Below are 25,845 nucleotides of genomic sequence, written 5' to 3'. Positions count from 1 at the left end.
GTGGCCCTGCCCATGGGTGCCTCATGTCCACCTGAAAGGCTCAGACTCTTCCGGAGGTGAGGGTATTGAAAGGTTTTCGATCTCCTTGTGAACAGACAGCAGACGGGGCTCAAGCACAGAGGCAGGAACTTAGGCAGGGAGAGCTGAGGTGACCCAGGGCCTGGCCTCAGGAAGTAATGGTAGGAGAGGGAAGTGGACAGTGCAGGTGTGTCAGAGGTTTGTGGAGGGGCAGAAAGGAGGACTCCAGGGTGACTTGGGACTCCCTGCTTTGTGACCATTCCACACGTTGCGTCTTTTTCCTGACGGCTTCCACCTGCTCCTCTGGGATCATTTCCCTTTCTCCACACTGCTCTGGTCAGCCTCATTGTGCCTGGGGATCTGGAGATCAGCATGGCGCAGCCTCTCCAGGTTCTCTGCAGCTGCCTCTTGGTGAGATGGACCTGGGTTGACCTCCCTGCCTGGTCGGCAGTGATGGGGCAGGTGACTTCCATGTCCTCTGAACCCGTTTCCTCGTTGCTGAATGGGCATAAGGTACCTGCCTATGGTGGCTGTGGAAAATGTTAAGCACTGGGACTCCTTCCATGGCGCTCACAGCTTTTTTCCTCTTCAACAGATTTATCACAGAATCCCCAACTCAGACCCGTCTTCCAGTAAAACCAGGCAGATCATCTCCACCATCAGGACGCAGAATCTTCCCAACTGCCAGCTGATCTCCCGAAGCCACTACTCCCCACTGTACCTGTCCTTTGTCATGCTCTTGGCTGCCCTGAGCTGGCAGTACCTGAGCACCCTGACCCAGGTCACAGAAGACTATGTTCAGACCGGAGAGCACTGACTTCTTGTTGGAAGCCACCGCTCACCTGGGACGAGCCTCTGTTTCTCAAGGGTGGATGTTGGCTTCCCTCACTTTTTTTTTTTTATTTTAATCCCTCAAAGAACTACTTGGACCTTTAGAGACTGAAATGCAGTTTTAAAGAATATGAAAATACAAGGGAAGACGGCCTTGCCCTCAGCTGCTGGTATTTGTAAGTCCCGGTCACCCTGCTGCACCTTAGGCCAAGCGGCTGCCTGTGGGCAGCACAGATCTCAGTGAACCCTGGCTGCAAGGATGATTAAATGTGTATAATTTGAAGCAATCTTTGAATACCTGTCAGTAGAAAATGAAGCGACTTTTCCTTCTGTCTGGTGCCTGGTTTTCTCATCATTGTCCTTAGTCGGGCTGAATGTGGTAGATGTGTGTTCAGAGTTCTAAGTAACAATTGCATGTTCCCTAAGAATGCAGACTTGGCCTCTACATATGGAGGCTGGGAATAAAACTTTGGTATTCAGCATTTTTTTCTCATTTGAAAGGGCCCTTCAGTAAAGGTGTTCCTGAGATTTTCACAGTAACGAGTGTAACTGCTCTTTGTTGAGTGCAGTTCACCTGAAAGTCCACTTGACGATGGGACAAATGGAGTCAGTGATCAAGGGACGAGGGCATCTGTTGCCACTGTACCAGCAAGTTCCCGGAGGGGCACCGCTGGCTGCCCTGGGTAGCTGTGGTGGCCGGGCAGGCTGCAGCGTAGTTGCTCTGCGGCCACCTCTGCTGAGGCTGAGTATCTCAGCTGCACTCGGAAACATTAAGATTTTTTTCTCCTCGCCTTTTTTCCTTTTCTTAAATTTCTAGTTTATACACCAAAGTCTCAAGAAAGGCAAAGATATTTTCAGATGATTAGCTTGAGGTTGGATGGCACTTTGCCTGCTTCCACCTTAGTGGGTCCCCTCCCTCTTAAGGCCAGCACAGCTGGAGTTTGTGGGGTACTCCCACGCGAGGTGGCCACCGTGCCTTAGCATGGGCCAGGGAGGACGTGGTTCCCTGCCAAGAGCATGAGAACAGCGTTGCAGGGCATGACCGTCTAGATGCATGAATCAGTCTGTTTTGTTACAACATCAAAATACCTGAGGCTGGGTACGTCATAAGCCGAAGTTCAGGATTGGGGATGTAACTCTAGTGGAGCGCTTGCCTAGCATGGGTCTGATCCTCAGCAGCACAAGAGGAGGAGGAAAAAAGGCTTAGTTATCAATGCTCACAGTTTGAGAGACTGGAGTTAGGGCTGGGTGGCCCTGCCTGTTCAGCCTCCGGTATGGGCCTCCTGGAGGACGGCACCACAGTGGTGGGAGCCCATGCAGAGAGCACATGGGAGTCTGGAAGCAAGAGGGATTCAGGGCCTGGCTGGCTCAGCAAACTCGCTCTGAAGATCAGCATTCATCCCTTCTGACGGTGAAGTTCCCCAGGATCCTAATTATACCCATCTCTTGAAAGTTCCAGCACCTCAGCACCACTACGCTGAGGGCCACAATTCCAGCATGGGGCCCTTTGGGGGACACTCAAAGCATTACAGAATGTACAGCCACATGGTCTGCTCTCTCGTCCAGTCCACTGTGTATGGTGACTTAACCTTTGAATTTGGATTTTTTCCCACCAGTAAGGACCAGTAATGGGTCTTCTGTGACCACTAGAGACACTTGCTTAAGTTTGGGTCCATGGAGATGATAGTTAATTTATGGGCTCAGTGCTGGATAAACTTGTTACCCAGTGCTGAAGCCGGTTAAGGTGACATGCTACATGGAATACAGTGGGGCATCAGCCTGATGCAAAGTACTTTCCAAGTAGTTTGTTGAGACTTGACTTGGGATTTCAAGGTAAGTTGTTACAAAATGCATGTTGGGACTGAACCCAAGGGCACTCTACTACTGAGCTACACCCCAACCCTTTTTAGTCTTTGAGACAAGGTCTCCAAGATGCCCAGTCTGGCCTTGAATTTACCATCCTGACAGCCTCCCAGGCTGCTGGGATTGCAGGCCATGTCCTGCTCATTTACTATTTTTAGTGTAACTGCCCCGAATCTTGCATACTTACACTAAAAAATTCCTTGTTTATCTAAAATTCCAACAATCGGGCATCCTATACTTTTATTCACTGCATCTGGCAACCCTGCCCTCTACTCCCCACTTTCAAGGAACCTAGGAATTTGAAACAAACATGGCAACGGTTGGGAGCGGGCGCGGGAGCCAGCCCTCCACAGTCAGCTGCTGCGCTGCTTCCCGGGCTCGGGCATGTGCAGGGGGAGCGGTGGTTACTTTTGGCAGTTTTGGAAATGGGCTCTTAAGTTTGTGGTTCTGAAACTTCAGGGTGAACTGCATTGCCCAGTCGCTGGGACCACATACTTTGACCCAGGCCTGGTGAGGTGCCCAGGAATTTGCTAACGGAAGTTCTCAAGTGACAGGGACGGGGCTGGTCAAGAAAGCAGGCTAAAAAACACCACTCACAGCATTGTGTCTCGAACGTCAGCGTACTAGGAGTGAGTGGGTTGGTCGGGATGCAGCGCGGACTCCGATCTGGCACTGATTCTAGCACTGCCTGCCAGGCAGTGGTGCTGGTCTGTGGTCCACTAGCAGCAAAGCTCCTAGAGGGTGGAAAAGGTGGAGCTTCTAATTCCGAACTCTCAAGGCCCTGCAGTGAGGACTCAGGACTGCCCGCCTGTCCTCTCGTGTGGACAGCCCCCTGGAGCAGGAATGGTGGTCGTGGGAGCATTTCTGGCTTACTGAAGCCTCGAGTCCATCCCAAACTGCACGGCAGGTTTTAATAGAGCCTTTAACGTGATGCTGTCCCAGTGCCCTCTGGTGCTCACTCAGCACATCCTGGCTGGCTCCAGCGGAGGAATGGAGTTGCAGGCAGGTACTGGTGCGATGGGGAAGAATGGGAGTGGAATTCAGTTTGGGAGCAGGCAGAAGTATCAGAACAGGGTAGGACTGTATTTGAAATTGCAGGAGCAAAGGGACTAGGAGTATGTGACTTGAATAACCCTGTTAAGCATTTTTTAAGTACTATAAGGAATACCAACCACGAACTCTTCTACAACCTTTACCAGGCTGCTGTAGCAGTGTGGCTCAACCCAGGGCCTCATGCACTGGCAGCCACACCCCAGCCCTCGCCAGGTCTTTAAGAGCTTATTTGATGTAGCCTCTGATTCCTAACTTATTGGAAGACAAGCTTCCCAGGCTTTTGCTAAGACCTAGACCAACTCTTGTTCAGGTGGTGAAGGGAAATAACTGAGCTAGGGACAGGCAGGTGGGTGCTGATTGTTGTAGTTTCCGGTTCCCTCAAGAGCTGGTGTACTTGGCTATGCTGCTTAACTAGGATGATGCAAAGGAGTAGTTCTTGGGCAGCAATGTGAATGTCACAGGGAACTCCACACGCAGGCTCTGGCTCCCCCTGGGAGGTGACAGCCTGACTCTAAGATCAACATGGCGCTGCACCTTGAAACCTCAGCAGGTTACAGGGTTGTGGTTTAACAATGGAGTGCAACTACCTCCTTATCTCTAATCAGGGACAAGCTTGTCAAGACAGAAGGGTGGATGAGGATGACAGGGAACCAAGAGAAGGGGCAGGTGCCCTGGCTTAAAAACATGGCCAGGGAGCGAGCAGTCTCCAGAAGGCCCGAGAGCCACGAGAGCACAGGCCAGGACCACAGGGCCCGTCCAGATGACACCGCGACACCATCAGAGCAGATTTCACTAAAGGAGAAACCTTTTATTGGCACAGTCATTCCTTGTTAAATTGACAGGGTGAAGATGTAATTTCTCAAAAACAGTAAAAGCTGGTTTCCCCCAAACTAGTTTCACCATGGTAGTCAAGGTCAGTAGGTCAGCCAGCAAATCATGACAACTTGCTTTGTTTTAAGCCACGCCATTGGGAGACAATCTGTAAAAAGGAGTACAGCTCTTCCAGCTACTAGATTTGTTCATTCACATGATCAGCTGAGGTGCACAAAAAATAAAACTTCTATTAAAAAAGAATCAGCCAAGGACAGAACCAGAGAGGGCTTACAGCACTAAGAAGGGGCATGGATGCAGGTGCCGGGGAGGACGTGGCTTTCTCCAGAGGACTGCACGCCAAGCCTGCTATGTAACTGTGGCATTTAGAAGGCTACTTGCTTAGAGGTCCTGCTGCCGCGTAGGAGTTTGTCCTGTTGTTAGGAACTCCGTGGACTGTTCCTTTGGAAACCTGCAGCCAAAGCCGGTGGGTCTGTCGCTGCTGGAGATAGATGCTCAGACGTGGGGTGGGAGGGTGTTGCAGCCAGAGCTGGAGCAGCAGGCACTACAAACAGCACTAGTCTACAAGGGGAAGACTCTGGCTGCACTGTGGCCACTGTCCACCGAACAGGCTGGGAGGGAGCCAGGAATGGACACGTTTCCTTGGAAGACAGTTCTAACCGCAGGCGTGAGTTTGGCCTAATCCAGTCTTTCACACCCTGTCTACAACTTCTTGTATCCTATGTGAACTCAAAGAATAAAAGACATTCTTGCCCCCATCTCACCCTGGCTACATTTAGGGAAGCCCCAGGACTGGCCAGCCAGGCCTGCAGCAGACTAGATGTTTCTCCAGTACTGCTCAGTGCGTGGGATTCCAGCCACAATTTCGGATTCAATTCCACAGTGATCCTCTCCTCTGAGGATTTTAAAGAAGCCTGGAAAAGGAAAGAAAGGTGCTGTGAAAGTGTGCCTTGGTTTCTGATCCTTGTCCACACACCAGACGCACCCCAAGGCCTGAGAGTGCAGCACCGCGGTGCTGTCAGCTCCTGGCCCAGCATCTCCAGGCACTTCCATCAACCCCCTTCACAACACTGCCCGGCGGTACAGTGGGAACCGTGTGTGCAGAGCTTTGTGAGCCACGGCCTGGTGCATGCCACCCTCTCGGGCTCAGAGGCTGCCTGAGCAGAGAAGTCCAGCCCAGCACCCAGCCTGCTCTGGCCCCTGACTCCCTGTCTGCAGCAGGAAGGGGGCTGCCACTCACCATTATCGCCCCAGTCAGTGTTCCAGGAGTTGGCCACCAGCCAGTATGGGGTGTCGTTCTCCTTCCCCCAGCCGAGGATGCGGATGGCGTGGCCTCCCATCATCTCTCCAGCGACATGCTTGTACACTCCTGCGGAGGGGAAGCCAGTTCAGAGCAGACCCAGGCCACTGCTCTCACCCCCACACCCCAGCTCAGCAAGCACCCCAGCAGTAGGAACAGGCCTCCCAGCAAGACCCGGGGTCCCATCGACAAAGTACAGATGGGTGGCCAGAACCAGAACACCACCGCTCCCTCGGAAGACTCCAGGGGCTCCCATGCCGTGGGGAGGTCGTCCATATGTGTTTTTGGATTTTTGTTTTGTTTTGCAGTAGAGGATGGAACCCAGGGCCTCATGCATGCTAGGCAAGTTCTCCACCACTGAGCTAAAAAGTGCTACATCTCCATCACTTTCTTTCTTTCTTTTTGTAGAAAAAGGAAAAAGGTTTATTGCTTTGCTAGCAAAGGAGAAACAGGGGACCCAGAGGCTATGATTCTGCCCATGAGCAGGAATGGGGGGTGGGGAGCGGCTTTCAAAGAGGTGACTCAAAGGCCACATTCCACCTGTTCTCTGCTGGGAGTTGTAATCACTTGTTAGTTTGGGAGATGGTCATTTCTGAGATCTTCTGTTACCATTCCCAAAGTCTGGATTCCTTCCTTCTTATGGTGGGTGTGTACTTATTGACAGATAAATCTGTCTAAAACGGGGAAGAAAGGTAATCCCATTTCCCTGAGATTAGGGAGGGGGAGAGATTAGGGAAGAGCAGAGAGGAAGAGAGAGAAACATGTCCATTTTAAAAATAAGTTGCAGAGCAGCAAGGGCTATATTCAAAGCATGAAATGGCCCTCCAGCACTTTTAAAAATTATTTTAAGACATGGTCTCCTTACTTTGCCCAGACTGGCCTTGAACTTGTGATCCTCCTGCCTCAGACACATGAGTAACTAGGACTACAAGTGTGTGCCCAGCACTTAATGCATTTTTGAAAGTCCAATACACTCAATGTTGTTGAGTCCCACAAAAATACTTGTTGGTTGGCTTTATAAACACAAGTTCTAATCACTAAATGTTTTTTCTTTTTGCTACTGGAAATTGAGCCCAATGTGCTCTACCCCTGGGCCACATCCCCAGCCCTTTTGGTTTTGAGACAGGGTCTTGCTAAATTGCTGAGGTTGGTTTTGAACGTGCAATCCTCCTGCCTCAGCCTCTGGAGCCATTGGGATTACAGGTGTGTGCTACCACATCTGGCTTTAATGACTAAATACTAACTTACAAAAGAAATTTAATGCTAAATGACAAATTATCCATTCTATATCCTGGGATTCTGTATAATTATGGGCTTGTCTGTCAAGAGTTTTACACAGCTTGAAGAATTTTTAAATTGCTGCTCTGGGTGCACTGGAGAGGTGAGGGAGGAGGGAGGAGCTGGTGGCCGCTGGTTTGGCTGATGGGAAAGATGCTGGCCAAGGTGCTCAGAGATCTGGTCAGCCAGACCTTCCCCTGGCAGATGAATCACTTTGTCAAACTGGAAACATCTTTAGTAATATGCATGAGGGCTGGGTAAGAATTGCCATTGTGACAATATTTATTTTTCTTGCCAGAATCGTCTTACTTGTCCCATCTCTATATACAAGTTGAGAGCGCTGATATTACATCTAGTTGAATGTAAATAAAATAGAGGCGGGAGCAAAGACAGTTCACCTGGAAAGGGACTTCTAGTGAGCTGACAGGGAGAGGAATGGGGAGCAATTGGCACTACCCAGAGCAAGGTTTTCCTTTATTCATGCCTGCAAGTCAGGTGTGATGCGAGGTCTTTGCAAAGGCAAAGACAAAAATGAATGAAATGGGCCACTCAGTCCCCACTGTTCCAATGTGGACACTGATGAAGGACACAGGCCAAGGCAGGAGTGACTGCCGCCAGGGAGTGGGGAGGTTCCAGAGGAGAACCGAGCTGGGCTTGAAGGGATGAGAAGGAATTAGCCAAATTCCTGGAGAGTGACATGGAATACTGTATGCAGAGATGGAAGGGACCCTGGGGCACCACAGGGGGAAAGCTGTGACCGCAGGACTGCCGGAAGCCACAGGTGGCTGCCCGGGAAGGAGGGCGGGCAAAGGGAGGTCTGGCGGCCCTCCTCCTCAGGAGCGCCAGGTCTTCCTCCTGGTGAGTCCGCTGACCCTCCTGGGCACCTGAGCGCCAACCCCACCCCCAGCTGCCTTCCAAGATCACTGCGTACCTGATTTGTAGGCCAGGAAGTCTGAGAAGACTGTGAAGGCACCCTCCACTGGGCCGTTTTTGTAGATCTCTGCCATAATCTCCTTCTCGTCACCAGAGACGCTGTAGGAACTGTACCCTGGAGAAGGAGCCACAGCAGGTGGGGTGAGGGCGCCGCCCGCAGCCCCCGGGCAGCTACTCGCTGGCTCACAGCAGGCCTGGTCGGGCCCCCAGGAGGCCGAGGCTTCCTGAGGACAGAGCTGGGTCTGGGAGCTGGGCAGCGACACACGGAGGGGGCTGAGGCGACACCAGGGTCTAGGACAGGCCACTGGCCTACAAAACAAGGGATCTGGTCTCACAGCACAAAAGGGCTGAAGCTGGACTCGGGGTGGAGCAGGCAGAATGTGGGGGTGTGAGGCTGTCTGGGGAGACGGCCATGAACTTCTGCTCCTTCCTCCTTCCCAGTGTTCCTGCATGCCAGGATCTCATGGCCCTGGTCTTTGCCTCCCTTTGGCTTGAGGCAGACGCCAGCAGGTCCCAGCCCACCTTACCGTAGTGCTTGTCTTCTTTGTAGGACGGGGCGTAGCCGGGCTCACAGGTCTTGCTGCATCTGGGCGTGTCTCCCTCCCCCGTGCACTGGGGCCGGGAACCGTTGACGTGGTGCTCGCAGGGAGGGATGGAGTAGGGTCTGCAGCCTGATGGCCAAGCAGAGGGGTCAGCCTAGCACCACCCCCAAAAGGCCCTCAGGCCAGGAAGAAGTACCGGGCAGGGGCCAGCCACGTCTGCAGCCCGACCTGGTGCTGACCCGTCTCGGAGGGCTCCTCACCTGTCTGTCTCCAGCCCAGCCCTCTGCCCTCGGCTGTCCTTTACAACAGAAACCAAAGCCACCTGACGCGCGGCTTAGGAACTCACTGGCAGACACGAAGGCACACTCACCTATGTGGGAGTTATACAGCCCGCCAGAAACCAGGCCTTTTTTTGTCCAGAAGTTCCAAGCTCCAGAGGGATAGCCTCCATTACAGCTAAAAAAGAGCCTTTTGTTAAATTCGGTGTGAGAAGTTCCAGCTGTGCACACAAACCACTGCCTGGTCAAACACTAAGGTCACTGCTGGGTCCATGCTGCCCTGGCCCCGACCTGACTGTCCTCCTGGAGCTCCCCAGCCCCTGGTCATCCTCCCTGCACACTCCTTCAGGGACCCAGCCAAGCTCACACGCCTGCCCATAAAGACCCTCCAAGGACAGGACTCTCGAACCCGCGTCTACACACACTAGGCACTAGGCACCCTCCTGCTGGAAGGGTGACTCTCAACCACGCAGCGCATTGCAATCCCTGAGGTACAGTGGCTCCAGCCTCCTCATCTGCAGTTCTTGATTTTTGTGGTATCAGTTACTGTGCCACCAACTGTGGTCCAAAATACTCAATGGAAGTTTCCTGTAATTCCTGGGTTTTAAAGTGAGAAATGTTCCGAGCAGCGTGATGGATTCTCACAGCATCCCACTCCAGTTGGCATGAATGAGAATCAGGCCTCGTCCAGTGTCTGTGCTGCACACCCACCTGCCCTCGTCCAGTGTCTGTGCTGCATACACTACCTGCCCTCGTCCAGTGTCTGTGCTGCGCACCCCGCCTGCCCTCGTCCAGTGTCTGTGCTGTGCACCCCGCCTGCCCTCGTCCAGTGTCTGTGCTGCACACCCCGCCTGCCCTCGTCCAGTGTCTGTGCTGCACACCCACCTGCCTCGTCCAGTGTCTGTGCTGCGTACCCCCCCTGCCCTCGTCCAGTGTCTGTGCTGCACACCCCGCCTGCCCTCGTCCAGTGTCTGTGCTGCACACCCACCTGCCTCGTCCAGTGTCTGTGCTGCATACACTACCTGCCTCGTCCAGTGTCTGTGCTGCGTACCCCACCTGCCCTCATCCAGTGTCTGTGCTGCATACCCTACGCGCCCCTCAGCCACTCAGGAACCATCTTGGTCATCAGAGTCATGGCTGAGGATCGCACAGTGCTTGTGCTCGGGTTACTTTACTTAACAATGGCCACACGGCACCAGAGTGGCAACACTGGCAATTCCAGTAGGCCAAAGAGAAGCCATAAAGTACTTCCTTAAGTAAAAAGGCAAAAAGTTCTCAATAAGAAAGAAAGAAAAAAAATTCACATGCTGAGGCTTCCAAGTATCTTATCCCTGAAATTGTGATTAAAAAAAAAATGCTGAGTTGAGGTGGAAGCATTGACTTTATGTACAGGAGAAATCAGCATACACGGGGCTCGGACAAGCCTGGCTCTCAGGCACCCACAAGGGGGTCTTGGAGCACCTGCCCTGTGGCTAAGGGGGTGAATGTACTAAGAACGCCCACCAGTGCCAGGGACTGATGTCACTGGTCTGTGGTGAGGGGCGGGCACACTTTTGGTTTTTTCTCTTCTTTTAACTGGGGTATTTTTTTGCGCGGCCATGGCTGAGCACTGCCGTTGTAGACCCAGGGCCAGACGGTAGCACTGGTGAGCCCGGTTAGGGATACAGCTCCCTGTGACCCACCTGGGGCCCATCATCTTGATTCAAAATAGGAAAACAGCCCCAAGGCAAGCATACTTCCATGAAAAGGAAAAAGGAACAAGTGAGCAAACCCCAGTCCCAGGCTCGGAAGCTTAATGGAATTTTCTGAGACCACGCTGTTCCAGGACCCTTCTCCACCAGCTCTACGGGCCAAGCCTGGCCGCCAGGTACCTGCAGACGGCAGCTGCCACTCGGGCCTGCCTCCACTCCCCGTCTCAGCCAAGAAACACCTTCCCTCCCCAAGGAGTCCTCCCTGTCACTGCACCGAGGCCTGTGTGAGGTGCCCAAGGCTCACCCGTCCCCACACTGGCCGCCACAGCAGGTGAGCATGTCCTCCGCAGACACCTCCACGTTGACGTGCCCGTTGGTATGGATGCAGATCCGATCAGAAATGGCCTCCACAGCCCCAAAGGCCTGCGGGAACAAGTCCTGCCCGGTGAGGAGGCCGCCATGCCTGACCCATGGCCTCTTCCACCACCACTGGAGAGGCCTGAGACCTGGTGGATGGCCAGTCTCCCTCAAAGCCGCGTGTGGCTCCAGCTTAGCTTCAAAGCAAAGGCCAATCCCCCAGAACCTCTGTTGGGGACTCAGTTTGCTTCTGAAGCAAACACAAACACACAGCTCACTCCGAGGCTGTACTGTGTGGTTCCGCTTATGGGAGGTGCTGGGGGCAGCGGGAGCCAAGTGTTGGCAGCGGCCTCAGGAAGGTGAAAGGGCTCTGGAGGAGGGTGGGGTGGCCGAACAGCACTGCCCACATACTTAATGCCACTGAGCTCACACTTCAGAATGGCTAAGACGGCTGCACTTTCTGTTATGTGTATTTTACCACAACTCAAAATCAAAGTTTAAGACCGTTTGTTGAGAGAGATGGGACACTCAGGAAGCAGAGCAGTGGCCAGAGCGGTCGGTGCTTACCGGGGCTCTCCATCTACAGGGCCCACAGTTCATTCATCTTTCCACCAATCCTCGCCACAACCCCTGACCAGCGGACCATCACACTGAATGGAGCTGACTGAACGTTCACGTCACTTGCCTGGTCACAGCTGGTCCCTCCCCAGATCTGCTGACCCCTCCCCCACCTGTTCCTCTCCCGCAACAGTCCCGGTCAGCAAGGTCTTACCCAGCAAGAGCCACAGGAACCCTGGTCTCTGATCTCTTTGATGGTTGGACAGTCGGGCCACTGTTCCCGAGCATCGAAGCTTTCAGGTAAATTGATGTCCTCTGCAAACTGAACTCTGGACAAAGGAAGGAAGGAAGGAAGTTCTTCATTACAAACTTTCACCCTACAACTCACTCCCCAAGAGGCAAAGGCTGCTTGGTCAAGGGCTGCACCGACAGAGCAAGTGAGGCCCGTCAGTCTCTTTTGTTTTGGTACTGGGAACTGAACCCAGGGACCCCTTACCACTGAGCTGCATCCCCAGCCATTTTTACTTCCTCATCTTGAGACAGGGTTTCTTGCTAATTTGCTAAGGCCGGCCTCGAACTTGCAATCCTCCTGCCTCCGCCTCCGGAGTCACTGGGATTAGAGATGCGCTTGAAATCTTATAACACAGAACTTGATACCATGGCTCGATGCAATTTGGCATTCTGTGCACTTCTTTCTAGATTTATTTAATAGATATTTTTCAATAGTTCAATGTCTCTTGCTTCCTCTACACACCTCTAATCATAAATATCTGTCTCTCAATGCTTCAAATCATTTTTAAAATTTACTTTTTTTCTGGGTTCTCATTTCACATAAGAGGTGTACTGAAACAAGCAGACACTGGATCTGAAGAGGAAAGCCTCTCTTTTCCTTAAAAAGAGTCATTTAGCCGTACGCCAAGACAGAAGTGCCCTACCCTCGGTTTTACAGTCTATGAAATCCACTGAAGTTCTCCAGCACACGGTGGACGTGGGGACCACGTCCTGCCACAGCCGCCATCCTCGGCGCCAAGGGGTCCTGCAGCTTGACTTCCCTTCCTGCCTATCTTGCTGCGATTCTCCAAGTGCTTTTATTTCTCCACTTTCTGGCTTGAAACAGCTAAAAGTAAAAACTGTGCTCGTCTTACAGCCCCGCAAGCTCAGGCTGGAATACACATTGCTTCTCACGTTGCTCTTACTGCCTCTGCTTTCCTGCAAACAGTGCAGTCATGACCCTTAACTCTCCCACCCTCAGGCAGACCCGTCTAGGGCCTGCTAGGAGCAGCAGCTACAAGAAATGTCCTCAGCAGTTCTCGAGGAAAATAAAACACCAACGGAAGATCCTGTGGTCTTTCTAAAGATTTTCCTTAAATTTTTCAAAACTGAGTCCATTGAGACCCAGTCTGTCATCCTGGGGCCTGAGACACCTGGGAGAGGCCCAGCACCGGCCTGAGCTGTATCTTGAGGCGTCTCAGAGTGTGGAGGGAGACCTGGGGCGGCCTTCGTTTCCCCTTCCCACGGTCCCTAATGGACGCCTGTGGCCCACAGGCTGAGTCAGGGCTCCTCCCAGGCACGACACTCACCGCTCGGGCAGCTTGGGTCCACCCAGGAAGGTGCCACACAGCCTCTTCAGGTAGCTCACGTCCACATTGTAGAAATTGCGTCCAGCCTGGAAGAGAGCCATGCCTGTGACCATCACCTACCAACCCAGGGGGTTCCTGGGATGGGGTGGGTGGGCACGCTGCCCGCCCACAGGGCCCTGCTCGGGGAAGGCCAGGGAAGACCAGAAGGCTGAGGGAACAACCAGAGTGACCCACGGGTACAGTGCAGCTCTCAGGTTAGGTGCCCTCTCTGTCCGCTGACAAGAGAGCCGGTGCCCCAGCCCAGCCCTGCATATGGCTCAGTCCTCCCTCTTTGGTCCCCACAGTCCTCAGGGTTCAGGAGAAACCAGCAGTGGCTCCATTGTGGGCTTCCTGGGCCCCGGCTGCGGAGGCCGGGAGGCTCTGACTCCTCACCTCAGCCTGCGGTGCACACCCACTTGTGCCTGTTCCCACGCACACAAGCGGGGGCAGGGAGCAAGTGAGCAGGATCCTGAGCCCGACTGCACAGCCGACCCAGAGGTGACGTAAGGACAGATGCAGGAAGCAGCCCCGCAGCCCACCTGCCACGTCGTGTTCTGCTTGTTGACGTAGGTGATCAGTTCATCTGAGAGCGGGTGGAAAGAAGGCCTGCCCTCGGCTCTGGTCAGCACCAGCAGACAGCAGAGAAGGGCCAAGGGCCACCTCATCCTGGAAGCCGGATCCTGAGCCCACCTGGAAAGTGCAGGACAGGAGTCGAGACGGTTCCGGGCTGCACACCAGGGCGCCTCCTCGGGCAGAGAGCAAGGTTCTCACCCTGGCTCTGCCACGGGCCTCCATTCCAGTCTTCCGTTTCCCTCAAGGGTCTACAGTGCCCACGGCACCCTCAACCGCGCCGTGCTCCCGCCGCGCCTGCCGGCTGGAGTGAACAGACAGCCCAGGGCTGTGCCCTGGCTAAACCCAGCCCAGGACCCTCTGCTTCCTTTAAACTGCACGGATTTGTTCATCACAGTTGGAGAGGCTTTCCCAAAGAGTGGTCTGAAAGGTGTGAGTGATCACGTCCTGAGGGGAGGACCAACGGGAGAGGGAAATGAAAGAGCAACTCCCTGTGTGCCGGTCACCGTGAAGCCACGGGAAAGCAAGCTCGTCTGGTTTTTCCAGCCAGCCAAGGGCTCTGCTTCCAGCTTCAGAGATGGGGCTTCCGAGAAGAGAAACCACCAGAGAAACCACTCACGTGGTGAGTCAGGAGACCAGCGACTTCCAGCTCAACCCGTGAATCACCCTCTTGGGCAAGGAGCTAACAAAACTGTTTCCTGGGCATCGCCACCTGCAGCCTGGTGAGGGCCGGAGGGAGGGTGTGGGCGGCTGGGTGGCTGGTCCCTGGGGCTCCGCAGAGCAGGCTCCGCCTCCTGGAGGTCAGGCTGTTGCAAAGGGCCCATGACGTCAGGGCGCAACACAGGCCTCCCACGGAACTCGATGCTGGAAGGTTCGAACTTCACTGTTGCTTAACTTCAGCACTTTGGGTCAGTAGGTGACAGACAGAAGAGAAGCCAGGTCCACACTCAGTGTTCTGACCTGTAAACCTTTGAATATTTACAGTCTAAAAGTTCAAGAGCAATTCCTCTGGGGGAGAAGCACTGAGGAGAGAGAGGTGTGCTGGAAAGGAGCTCCAGGGAGGCCGGCCCTCCGGGAGGGCAGATGCATTCCTGCCATTAGTCTCCTGTGTGTGTGTGTGTGTGTGTGTGTGTGTGTGTGTGTGTGGCACTGGAGGTTGAATCCGGGAGTGCTCTGCACTGAGAACACCCCCAGCCTTTTTTATTTTTTATTTTGAGACAGGGTCTCGCTACGTTGCCCAGGCTGGCCTGGAACTTGTGAGCCTCCTGCCTTGGCCTTGCAAGCAGCTGGGATTACAGGCTTGTGCCACCACACCAGCCACCTACCAACCTGAAACCTGAATCAGTGACTCAGCATCTTGACAATTAGAAACGTATCCTACAGATACACTAGCTCCCAAACAAAAAGACACAGCACACCATGCTCACTAAATGCTTTTTGTGTAAGACCAGAAACAAAGTCAATGCTAATGGCAGAGTAATTGTTAAATTGTGGTAAATGGCCCAGTAGATTACAAAGCAGCCGCTGAAAAGTGGACTAGCTGAATCATACCGACCGACAGGGCAGAAGTGCCCCAGTCACACTGTTAAGTGAAAAAGCAAGTGCGGATGGTTAGTGGTCGGAGCCTGTTAAGCAAGGTCCATGCCAGATGCAGTCCTGCAGCTTCCTGCAAAACGCAAGAGGACAGGTAGGACGGGGGCACAGCACACCACTCGGCTTCCTCCCGGGTGCTCAGAAAGCCTAGGCCCGGCACCACAAAAGCTGCCAGCCTGGGCCATCGGCACAAGCCCATTTAAAAATCAAACAGTGACAGTAAAGATGAGGCTGGTGATGCCGACGGAGGCAGCAGCTAGGGTGCTCGGAGCCCTGGGTTCAGTCCACACTACGCTCAGAAACAAGCCAAGGAAAATATACAAAAGCAGTAGCTGCACACAGGAGACTGCTTCCCACTGCTATGGTCTGACCGTGTCCCCAGAGGTTTGAGTTTCAGGAGCTGGGTCTTCAGCGTGGCCATGTTAGGAGGTGGCATGACACACAGGAGGAGGGGAGGTGGGAGGTCTTAGTGGCTCTGCTCCAGGCTCTGGTTTCTCCTCTAGCCATGTAATCTCTCCCTACCACACATGATGCCACTATGATCCACTGTGGGGTAACCCAGGACAAAAGGGCCCTCACCAGAGGCCAACTCCATGGAGCTGCCTGATCTTGAACTTTCAGCCTCCAAAACTGTGAGTTAAATAAACCTCTTTTCTTTATAAAGCAGTCAGTCTCAAGTATTTTGCTATTGTAGTGGAAAAACATTTGTACCTTTTTTTTTTTTTAAAGAACATCCTCTTGTATTTCAAAATTTGTTTTTCAGGAAGAATAGTGGTAATGCTTGCCAAAGACCTTAGGTCACCAATTTGATAAAAGATCAATTTTGGAATAATCTCTAAATGCATTCCCAATCATCCTCTGCCACCAAGGCACGCTAAAGACTGCCAGCTCAAGGCACTTAATGTCCCCATTTCCAGTGACTCATGGGAGGGCTGCCTTCTCATGTGATCATGTGTCAGTCACCCACATGGCCTTCAAACTGAGGTAAATGTGTCAAGAAGTCAGGCTCCTTTCTTCTTCTAGCAACACCCTCTGACTTACACTTGGCCTTTTCATCTTTTCCCAAGGCAGTGGACACTGGTACAGAAACGCCAGAGTGTCCACTCTGCAAGTGGGAGTCTGGACTAATGGCTGACAGGCTGTCAGCCTTGTTCTCCCCGCTCTTGTATATGGAGAATGTGAGTGTCCCCAGGCGCCTCCTGGAGGTGTGGCATCTGTTGAGATGTTAAATCATGAGCCAAGAGGAGGACAGGAGTGTTTCCATGGCGATCTAAATCTTAAAACGGGATTCCTTGGTTTCTGTGGTGGTGGAGAACTCAGGCACTCCCATCTCCCAGATGGTGCAGATGGTCCGGGTTCCTGCAGCCCCTGGGCACTCCGCCAGTGCAGTGACCTCTGGGTGCCCACTCGCTCCTCTTCCTTTAGTTCCGCTGCCCCTCCCCATACTCCTCTGAGCTGGAGGCCACCCGGTGCCCACCCCACTCACACAGGACAAGCAATGGGGAGAAGACTCCTTTCAGCCCTGCACCTGTGGCACAGGCTCCAAGGGGGCCAGCTGCTGCCACCTGAGATGAGGACAAGCCCTGGCATGGAGGCAGGAGACCTGCATTTGTACCTCAGCTCCGCCACTAAGTGCCCCCTAGGGACACCAACCTCTTCAGAGCCTCAGTTTTACCACCTGTGAAATGGATTAATAAGTACCACATCTCTGGTGGCAGCTGGATGTGAACTGAGGGAGGGCGGAAGCCCCTGCGTGGTGCCGGGGGTACACAGAAGGTAGTGAAGTGCTGCTCACTAGAACAGGCTCCATTTCCTCCCTCCCCACCTCTAGCATGGGCCAGGTAAATCCGGTTTACACCAAACCTACTTGAAATACCTCCCCATCAGGAAGAGAGTCTGCATTACAACAATCTTCTAAGCGGGGCACAGTGGTGCACACCTGTACCCAGCTGCTCAGAAGGCTGAGGAAGGAGGATCACAATTAGAGTCCCTGTCTCAAAAATAAAATTTAAAGACCTGGGGCTGTAGCTCAGTGGTAGAGCACCTCTGGGTTCAATCCCTGGCACTACTAGAAATACCCTTCAACAACAATTATAAAACCCATCAAAACACCACACACAACCACCCACCAAGGTTCCAACCGCAGTGAACCTCCACATCTGATGTCCAAAAGGGACTTCCATTTTAAGGGTTCTGAGACTGTTGAGAGCCCAAATCTGAAGCCAAAGGTCCCCTCCTAGAGGAAGAGACACAGACACCCTGAGAGCAGGGGCGATTTCTCTCTAGTGAGTCGCAGTCTTCCACCACCCCAACGCTGCTCGGATGGCAAGGTCTCCAGGAACGCGCACCGGTGCGTGTGACAAGCTCAGCTGCCACCTGTCCTGGGTCCACGGTCTCTGCCAAAGCAGCAACCCGCTTTCACTTCCCCCAGTTCAGGCAAACACTTCCCTCTTATTTCTCAATTCAGTGATTTTTTAAAATTACACAAGAGAAAGTTCTTATTTCAGGAGGGAAGGGGCCCAAACAGAACACTTACAAGCCACCAGCCTCCTCTTTCCAGGATGTGGGCAACTGTTGTTTCCAGCCCGGGTCACAGGAGCTTCCCGGGAAGACCTGGAAGCCACTACATCTCCTAACGCTTTCCAAGTTAGTCTCTGGCTCCAAGACCAGGCCCTCAGTCCTCCACTTGCCAAGCACACGAGCACTCAACGGTTTAAAAGTCCCCCGTGTCCTGAAGAACACTGTCAGTGTAAAGAAAGGGTTTGTGGTCAAGTGATCCCTCTCCCACAGCAAAACCCAGACACCCCAATGACCTTCCAGAACAAACGGGAAGTTCGGGACTCTAGGAGGAGATGGAACGGGTATCAGAGAGGAGCTGACTGACCCCAAGGCACAGGAGGCCTTTTGTCCTGCCATCCTAAGAGAGTAGAGTTTGGCTGCCAGCAAGCTTGAGAAGGCAAGTTCCCTTACACGGTTACAGAGCCCTCTGGTGGAAGATGTGAGGGGACAGGCCTCAGCCCCCGGAACTCCCAGGTCAGAGAAGGTGAACAAATACCCAGAGCAGATTTTCACCTAAGACTCTGCTCTTCCTGCCCAGCGGTGCAAGAAGAACGAATCGGTGTGAATCTCTACGGACCTCTTCCACAGGGGCTCTAAATAATCACAGAACTTCAGTCAGGTGCAGTGCTGCCTCATGTCCTCAATCCCAGGGACTTCAGAGGCTGAGGCAGGAGCACGGCAAGTTCAAGGCCAGCCTCAGAAACCTAGTGAGGAGACCCTGTCTCAAAAGAAAAGGGCTGGGATGTAGCTAAGTGGTAAAGCCCTGGTTCAGTCCCCAGTACTGCAGGAAAACACCGCCTCCCCCCCCAGCTTCAGTGCCTACATTTTGCAAGTAACCACAAACCAGGACTGTGCCTCAGAGATGGGCAGTGACTGCATCAGGGGACGGTGGGAACCTAGGAGGATGTGAGGGCTTGGTGGGACCATGACAGAGAATATTATGCATTTCTTCCCTTTCCACAAAAACTTGTCTTGGCTCTCACACCCATTGCAGGCAGCTGTTCAGGTTTCGACCTCTTCAATAGACCCATAAAACAAGACCACGCAGGTCTTCATTTCCTTCCACTTCAGCTTGCCCGGTTATTTATACCTCAAAGCTGGAGCAGCCTGGGGCAGGGGAGAGAGGTACTCTCAAGGATACACGGGAGGGACCTGAAGGAGGCCCGGGGCCTTCCTCCTTCTGTGCTTCGTCATTCTGAATCACAGCCTTGATGTGGTCTCTCGTGTTTTATGTCTTTGCTTCTGATGGAAAAGTGTTCAACAGACTCTTCGTCCACCATGTTTAAATGAAGAGAAAACAGGCTGGGGGTGCAGCTTAGTGGTCTAGCACCTGCCTGTTGGTCCCAGGCCCTGGGTTCACTTCCCAACACTGCGAACACACACATACACACCAAAGAATCCTGGTCCTTGACCTCATCTTCCTCCTGATGAGCAGGCGTGGCCTCCTGGACCCTTAGAGCCAGGCTCTATGCGGCAAACTCCTGCCTGACCCAGAAGCGGCAGCCGAGTCGGGAACCAGTGGCGCCACTATCTAGTCCCACAGACTCCACGGGAACCAGGAAGGTTCCACATGCCACCTGAACCTTTTAGGTCGCTCAGACACTTCACAGGCCACCCACCTGCCAGTCAACTTCCAAAACAAGTCACTCATTCACACCAGGTGCAGCAGGGCCAGCCGCTCAAGCCACTGTCCCACATGACTGGAAAATGTCTGGCGACAATACCCACAAGTGGGACACTTAAGATCAGCCACAGCAACCCACGCCCTGCACAAAAGAAAATTACAACCCTGGGACCAACACTGGACACCACAAAGGCCCTCAGCAGTTGAAAGAAATGTTTATTGTTGGTGGGAAACAAGACAATTTTACTGACGATGTTCTGGTAGGTTCTGGAAGCTTTTGCTCCCAGCCCTGTTACTGACTGACTGAGGTGCTGACAGGGGAGATGCATTCCCCAGGCCTGGCTCTAACGTGGCCATGTCGCAGAGCTTTCAGAGGTCCTCCGGGTCCAGAGTCCAGATGGGATTAGTGCCGACACCTCTCAGCTTGCAGGAGCACGGCGGCTCCACCAGTCTGCTGCAGGCTAGGCCGTACTTCTCGGCCTCTGCAGAGGCCCTGGCAGACATGAAAGCGAGCAAGAGAAAGGGGTGCCTCCGCAGCTGGGTCCTGCTGTCCCCTCGTGAGGCCCTAGAACAGGCCGATCTGAGAGGGAAGGAGATGCTCTTTAGGAAAGGGCCTCCCTGCACCAGGTTTGGGAAAGCCACCATCAGGGAAACCTCCAGCCTCTCTCCACTGGTAGCTGAATGTACATCTCTCTACACACAGGGCAGTGAGCACTTGCTATCCCAGAGAAATTATTTTCAAAAGTATCCCAGTGTGAGTTAAAGTTATGGCTATCACACTATTGGTGGCAAGGCCCTAGGTGCTGATGTACTTTACTATCTTGACTGCCAAAGCAAAGCTCACCCCAAACCCAGGGGGGTCGAGAGAACTGAGAACGGGTGGCAGAGGGCTCTTGGCATTCTGATGTGGTCTGACAACCCCTGACCAGAGGAAGCCTTGGCTGGCAGCCTCCAACCCTACCCCAGGACTTGTGTAAGCCAGGAAGCCACATAACTCCTCTGTGACATGCCCTGCCCGAGTCCAGGTCCGAGGTCAGGGAGTAGCCCGGCCCCACCGCGGCTGGGAGGCAGAATACCTTCAGGTCCTCTCTCTAGCCCTCTACCACCTTGGTGGTACCAGTCACGCTTACTAAGAACACTAGATTATCTCCACCAGACCAAGAGAGTTACTTTACTGGCCTGGTAAAAAGAGATAACGGTCAAAACTGAAAAGCACATGTTCTTGTCCGCACCCATACAAACATGCTGGAAAAGGACCTCAGTCTTGTATAAGGCTTCTGTTTTACAGGTGGGAGAAACTAAGGCTTGAGACAGGACCATGGGCAATCTGTGAATGAGCATACCTACCTGAGTAAGGGTGGATTCACCGTCCGGGCTGAATTTCTAGGTGAAATTCTACCAGTCATTTAAGTGATGCAACTCATGTTGCAGACCTGCAGGTGGCCCAGCTTTCTGGCCTGTAAAGAGTAAGACTCGCACCCAAATGAGAAGACGTGACCTAATTGCAGAATTCAGACCCTTAGGTGAGGACCTAAAGAGCTCAGCAAGAGTCAGTTGTTCACAAACACATGGAAACACACAAAGGAGCTGGGCGTGGAGGCACAGCCTGTAATCCCAGCCACTCGGAAGGCTGAGGCAGGAAGATTAAAAATTCGAGGCCAGCCTCAGCAGCTTAGGGATGCTCTAAGCAACTTAGCAAGATTCTGTCTCAAAATAAAGTAAATAAATAAGGGCTGAGGATGTGACTCAGTGGTACAGCGCCCCAGGGTTTAATCCCCAAACAACCAACACTCACACAAAGGGAGCCAGGCAAGGTGGCACTTGCTGTAATTCCAGTTACTCAGGAGGCTGAGGCTGCAGGGGCTTGAGTTTGAGGACAGCCTGGGCCACTTAGTGAGACTCTGTTTTGGAAAGAACAAAGTGCACAAATGCTACCAATGATCAACAACGAAACACTTCACTATTATGAATGCTTTTCTAGGGCAAAAAGTTAAACTTGAATTTCTAGTCAGGAAGATTAAAATGGGTACCATTTCAAACCTATTAGATTGGTACAAATTAAAGTCTGGTAAGATCTAGTATTGGTAAATATGAGGAACAGGAACTTGCCACACTGCTGGGAGTAAACACTGAGATGGAGGTACTGGGGTTGTGGCTCAGTGGTAGAGTGCTCATCGGCATGTGTGAGGCACTGGGTTTGATCCTCAGCACTACATGTAAATAGATAAATAAAGGTCCATTGACAAGTAAAAAAAAATATTTAAAACAAACAAACAAACAAACCTGAGTCACCCTGGAGGGCACTGTGTCAATATCCAGGACAACAGAAGATGCACATGCCTTGTGACCCAGTCATCAAACCTGCTTCACTTTTGCTTCTGCACAGAAGAAACTCTTGCAAGAGATCGGGAGATACAAAGATACCTACTGTAGCATTATAGGCAATAATGAAAAAGTAGGGAAAATCAGGCACAGAAGCACAGGCCTGTAAGTTCGAGGCCAGCTTGGGTAACTTATCAAGACTTTGCCTCTAAATGAAAATAAAGGGCTGGGCACAGTGGCACACACCTATAATCCCAGGGGGCTCTGGAGGATCAAAGTTCAAAGCCAGCCTCAGCAACATGGCCAGCCCCTACCTACGCAACTCAGTGAGATCCTGTCTCAAAAAGAAATACAGGGGCTGGGGAGATAGCTCAGTCGGTAGAGTGCTTGCCTTGCAAGCACAAGGCCCTGGGTTCGATCCCCAGCACCCAAAAAAAAAAAAAAAAAAAAAAAGTTTGTCACCCCAAACTGCTGAATCAGCACCACAAGGGCTTTCAAAAAGAAATACAAAAAAGGGCAGGGGAATGTGGCTCAGTGGTTAAGTGCCCCTGGGTTCAATTCCCAGTACCAAAAAAGAAAAAAAAAAAAAAGGGGGGGGGGGCGGGAAACAATCCAACTGTCCTTTGGTAACACACCATGTGAATTTAATGTGAATGAACCAGAGGCTGAGGATGTGGTCAATGTAGAGCACTCGCCTAGCACGAGTAAGGTCCTAGGGCAATCCCCAGCACCACAAAAAGAAGAAAAAGATGAATGAAATACATTAGATCTGTAAGGGACAAGCATTTGAACAACGTTGCTTATGAATTGATACAGAATAGAAGAAACTCAAACTAAGCGCAGGAGAACTGTAAGAAGAGACCTGCAGAAGGAGATACAATGTTCCTCTGAAGGATGGAAAGCAGGGGCAGGAGAAACCGGCTGCTCAAAGGGTTAGAGTTAGGTTTATCCTGGGAGGCCTCAGGTCTACAGAGGAAGAGTTAAGGCTTGAAGGTAAAAATGATAGAACTGGGCTGGGTGCAGCGGCACACACGTGAAGGTCCAGCAACTCTGCAGGTTGAAGCAAGAGGACTCTAAGTTCAAAGCCATCCTCAGCAACTTAGCAAGGCCCCATCTCAAAAGAAAAAAATAAAAAGGAACGGGAAGGTGGCTCAGTGGTTGAGTGCCCCTGGTTTAGTCCCCAGTACCAAAACAAACAAACAAACAAACCAATAATAACAGCAACAAAACAAAACAAAACAAAACACCTTGTGGGAGCAGATGTAGGGACTACCAAGTGCAGCAGATTCTATCTTCACACCATTCACAGGAAAGTGGGTTTCACCCTCTTGACCTTCAAAAATTCCATTTCATCTAGTTCAGCCCCACACATTTCTAATAATTTCCTTATACCAGAGCCTCAAAAGTAGACAGACCTGTGACTCCTCCCCTCTAAATGTTGCCACCCATTCTACAGAAGAGCCTCACCCCAAACTGCTGAATCAGCACCACAAGGGCTTTCAACCTGGGGCTCAAGGGCTTCCAGTCCCACTGCCTGCCCAGTTTGAAACAGGGTTGTCCTGAGTCAACATCAAGGAAAGTCCACTTGAGTCAAGACTGGGTCTGACCAGTGTCACCACCTGGGACCAAAGGCAGGACAGGGACCTGTACCTTTGCACCAGCCAGTACCCTAGGCTTTGGGTCACATGCTCAAAAGGAGCAGAAGCCACTTTCCTCCAGGGTGCCTTCAACTCTTTGGGCCAGACTCCTTTCTTTAGGAAGTTCAAAGGCTGTAGGACACGAGAGAGTCTCCACTGAGAAAAGGCTATCGGGGAAGAAAAGAACACTCTCCCAGGCCTCTTCACTTTCCTGAAGATTGATCACGATGGATGTACTTCAGCCACACTCTCTCAGAGGTACCTTGGGATCAGCTCTCCCAAGACGCGGAAAGGTGCTAGGTCTCCCTCTGAACCCCAATCTCCCTTCCTCACTCACCGGTGAGCCTGGTGGGGACTGCGGACGGGGCGGCACCTGGGCCTTTGCAGGCTCCCTCAGTGCCTGACAGGGGACTGGTACAGGCCCTGAAAGTCTGGTCTAATTCACCTCCTGGCTTGCCCCACAAGGCCACCCCACCGTGCCGCACAGGTGCTACCCCGACCCACACGCCCTCCAGGCCACTGACTGAGGGAGGGGCTGTGCCCCACGGACGCTAAGTGCTCGCGGCTCCCACACCATCCTGGCCTGAGGCTGTCCAGCTTCCAGGAGTCCAAGTGCAGCAACTGACCTCGTCCTCCTCCCCGTATCTCCAGGGAGGGGACCCGGGCCCCCAAGCCCGGCACAGTCTCCTGTCCTCCACTCTGCTCAGCATCTCTTCCTGTTTATCGGCTTAACTCTTCTCATCCGTCCCATCCCAGCCACCCAGTTCCCGGCTCCTCTTTTCAAGAGACCCCGTCCTCTGGGGTCCCAGGAATTGTGTGCGGTTATGTGCAGGAAGTCGTCCGGGCAAACTCTTCAGAATGAAAACAAAACAAAAAACTAAACTAAAACAGATGCAGGTCGATACCACTATCTCGGCAATCTGTGCCGAGGACCCCGAGGCCAGGGTTGAGGGCCAGGGCGCGAATGCTGGCCTCGGTCGCCGGATCCGGGCCCAGCTTCCCCGCAGGCTCCTCCCCCGGGTCTCCCCCGCAAACTCCCCGGCTCCGCCCGGGCCGCCCGGCCCGGCGCCGCCGGCTCAGTCCTGGGGACCGCGGCCCGAATGCACCGCGCCCCGGCTCGCAGGCGGCCAGCCCCGAAGGTCCCCGCTTCTCGCCGGCGGCGACCGCGTCCATCCCCGCCAACCTCCAGGGACCCGGGACCGCGCCTGCGCCCGGCTGGGGCCGCAGAGAGGCCCAGGCTCGGCGCCCGCGCGCAGCTGGCTCGCCGTCCTCGCCAAGGTCACGTCCGTCCCGCCCCGCGCCCGGGCACTCACCGAGCGCAGCGCCGAGAGCCGCGGCCTGCAGTCGCGGAGGCAGCTAGCTCGCCGAAAGCGAGGAGGAGCTGGAGGCGGAGCCGGGGCCGAGCCGCGGTAGCCACCCCGGCCGCGCGCCCCTATTTAGCCTGCGCGGCCCCGCCCGACCGGCCGGCTGGCCACGTGATGCGCCCGCCGCGCCCCCGCCCCCGCGCGGGGCCTGCACAGCCGCCGCTCCCGGGGACCCGGCGAGCTGGAGCGGGGCTACGCGCTTCGCAGGCCTCCAGGACGCAAAGCCCTGCGGACGGGAGCCGTGTGCGGCGGAGAGTGGCCGAAGGAGGTCCCGAGGGTCCCCACCCACCTGGAGAAATTCTCCAGGGACCCCGCCGCCCCACACAACGCTTGCAGAGGCGCTGGAGGGGCGCGGTGGCCCTGGCTGACTTCCTTGCGGGGGTTGGGGAGGTGGGGACGCTGGCTTCACAGAGCAGCCCCAGCGTCTTCTAGCTGAATATCCTGAGACGGTATCCTTGGGCTCAGAACAGGATACTTTGAACCGAAGGAATCTGACTTAGGAGCGGGATCTTTCTGACCTTTCTCCTGACCCTTTCTCTTCCCCCAACGCAGAAACTAGATTGTTCCAAAAGGCGGTGGTAGAAACTGGAACTCATCTCCCGCAAGGCCAGCCCTCATACCTAGAAATATTACTCTAACCTCCCTCCTGTGTAGGAGCTGGCGGGAAAAGAATTCCTGACCTACCTCACAGGATGCTCCTTCTGCCAGGGGTCTTACCCCCCTCAGGGCAAGAAGGAATGCTACCCGGAAATGCCAGGACGTGGAGGCAAATACCCAGTAAGCACAGGCCATTGGGGGGGGGGGGGCGTGCCCAGAGAGGCTGAGGGGATGGTCGGGGGTACTCAGAACTTCCCTCCTCCTTAGACTAATCTTGCAGGGTAGGCATAACTTCAGTTTTATTCAGGAGGCTCAGAAAAGTCTGTTTAATCCAGGCTCTCCTGACAATAGGAAAAGTGTAGCCTGGGCAGGTGATTCTGGGGCCCTCCTGGACAACATAGTGAAAACTCACCTCTTAAAAACAGGA

General features: G+C 53.4%; 2 protein-coding genes and 1 non-coding gene across 8 annotated transcripts in view; 2 read left to right on the top strand and 1 right to left on the bottom strand.

The window, feature by feature from the left end:
- Positions 1–1,181, top strand: part of Fdft1 (farnesyl-diphosphate farnesyltransferase 1) — a 31,512-nt gene extending 30,331 nt beyond the window's left edge. For all 4 annotated transcript variants that reach the window (XM_047549019.1, XM_047549021.1, XM_047549020.1 and 1 more), the window contains one exon: positions 614–1,181. In XM_047549019.1, coding sequence (XP_047404975.1) covers positions 614–835 — 222 coding nt within the window. In that variant the 3' untranslated portion in view covers positions 836–1,181. The remainder of the gene's footprint in view (positions 1–613) is intronic.
- A 3,366-nt stretch (positions 1,182–4,547) lies between these two features.
- Ctsb (cathepsin B) lies at positions 4,548–24,922 on the bottom strand. Of its 3 annotated transcripts, none has more exons than XM_047549284.1 (10): positions 24,771–24,922; positions 13,692–13,842; positions 13,114–13,199; positions 11,748–11,862; positions 10,923–11,041; positions 9,020–9,105; positions 8,635–8,778; positions 8,106–8,222; positions 5,837–5,965; positions 4,548–5,510 (listed from the first exon to the last, which is right to left on the bottom strand). In XM_047549284.1, exons 2-10 carry the CDS (start codon positions 13,815–13,817, stop codon positions 5,413–5,415), a joined length of 1,020 nt encoding a protein of 339 aa, XP_047405240.1. In that variant the 5' UTR covers positions 13,818–13,842; positions 24,771–24,922; the 3' UTR covers positions 4,548–5,412. The 3 variants fall into 3 exon arrangements, with proteins under 3 accessions (XP_047405240.1, XP_047405241.1, XP_047405242.1); XM_047549285.1 differs by lacking the exon at positions 24,771–24,922 and adding an exon at positions 24,641–24,755; XM_047549286.1 differs by lacking the exons at positions 10,923–11,041; positions 13,114–13,199; positions 13,692–13,842; positions 24,771–24,922 and having other exon boundaries at positions 11,748–11,821.
- LOC124984135 (small nucleolar RNA SNORA17) lies at positions 14,605–14,715 on the top strand. Its single transcript, XR_007108594.1, has one exon. It is a non-coding gene; the product is annotated as a small nucleolar RNA SNORA17 (small nucleolar RNA).
- Positions 24,923–25,845: the final 923 nt, after the last annotated feature.

The sequence above is a fragment of the Sciurus carolinensis genome, chromosome 4 (genome assembly GCF_902686445.1).
Source record: "Sciurus carolinensis chromosome 4, mSciCar1.2, whole genome shotgun sequence".
Taxonomy (NCBI): domain Eukaryota; kingdom Metazoa; phylum Chordata; class Mammalia; order Rodentia; family Sciuridae; genus Sciurus; species Sciurus carolinensis.
Note: the sequence above shows the minus strand (reverse complement) of the source record. Positions and strands in the feature narration are given on the sequence as shown.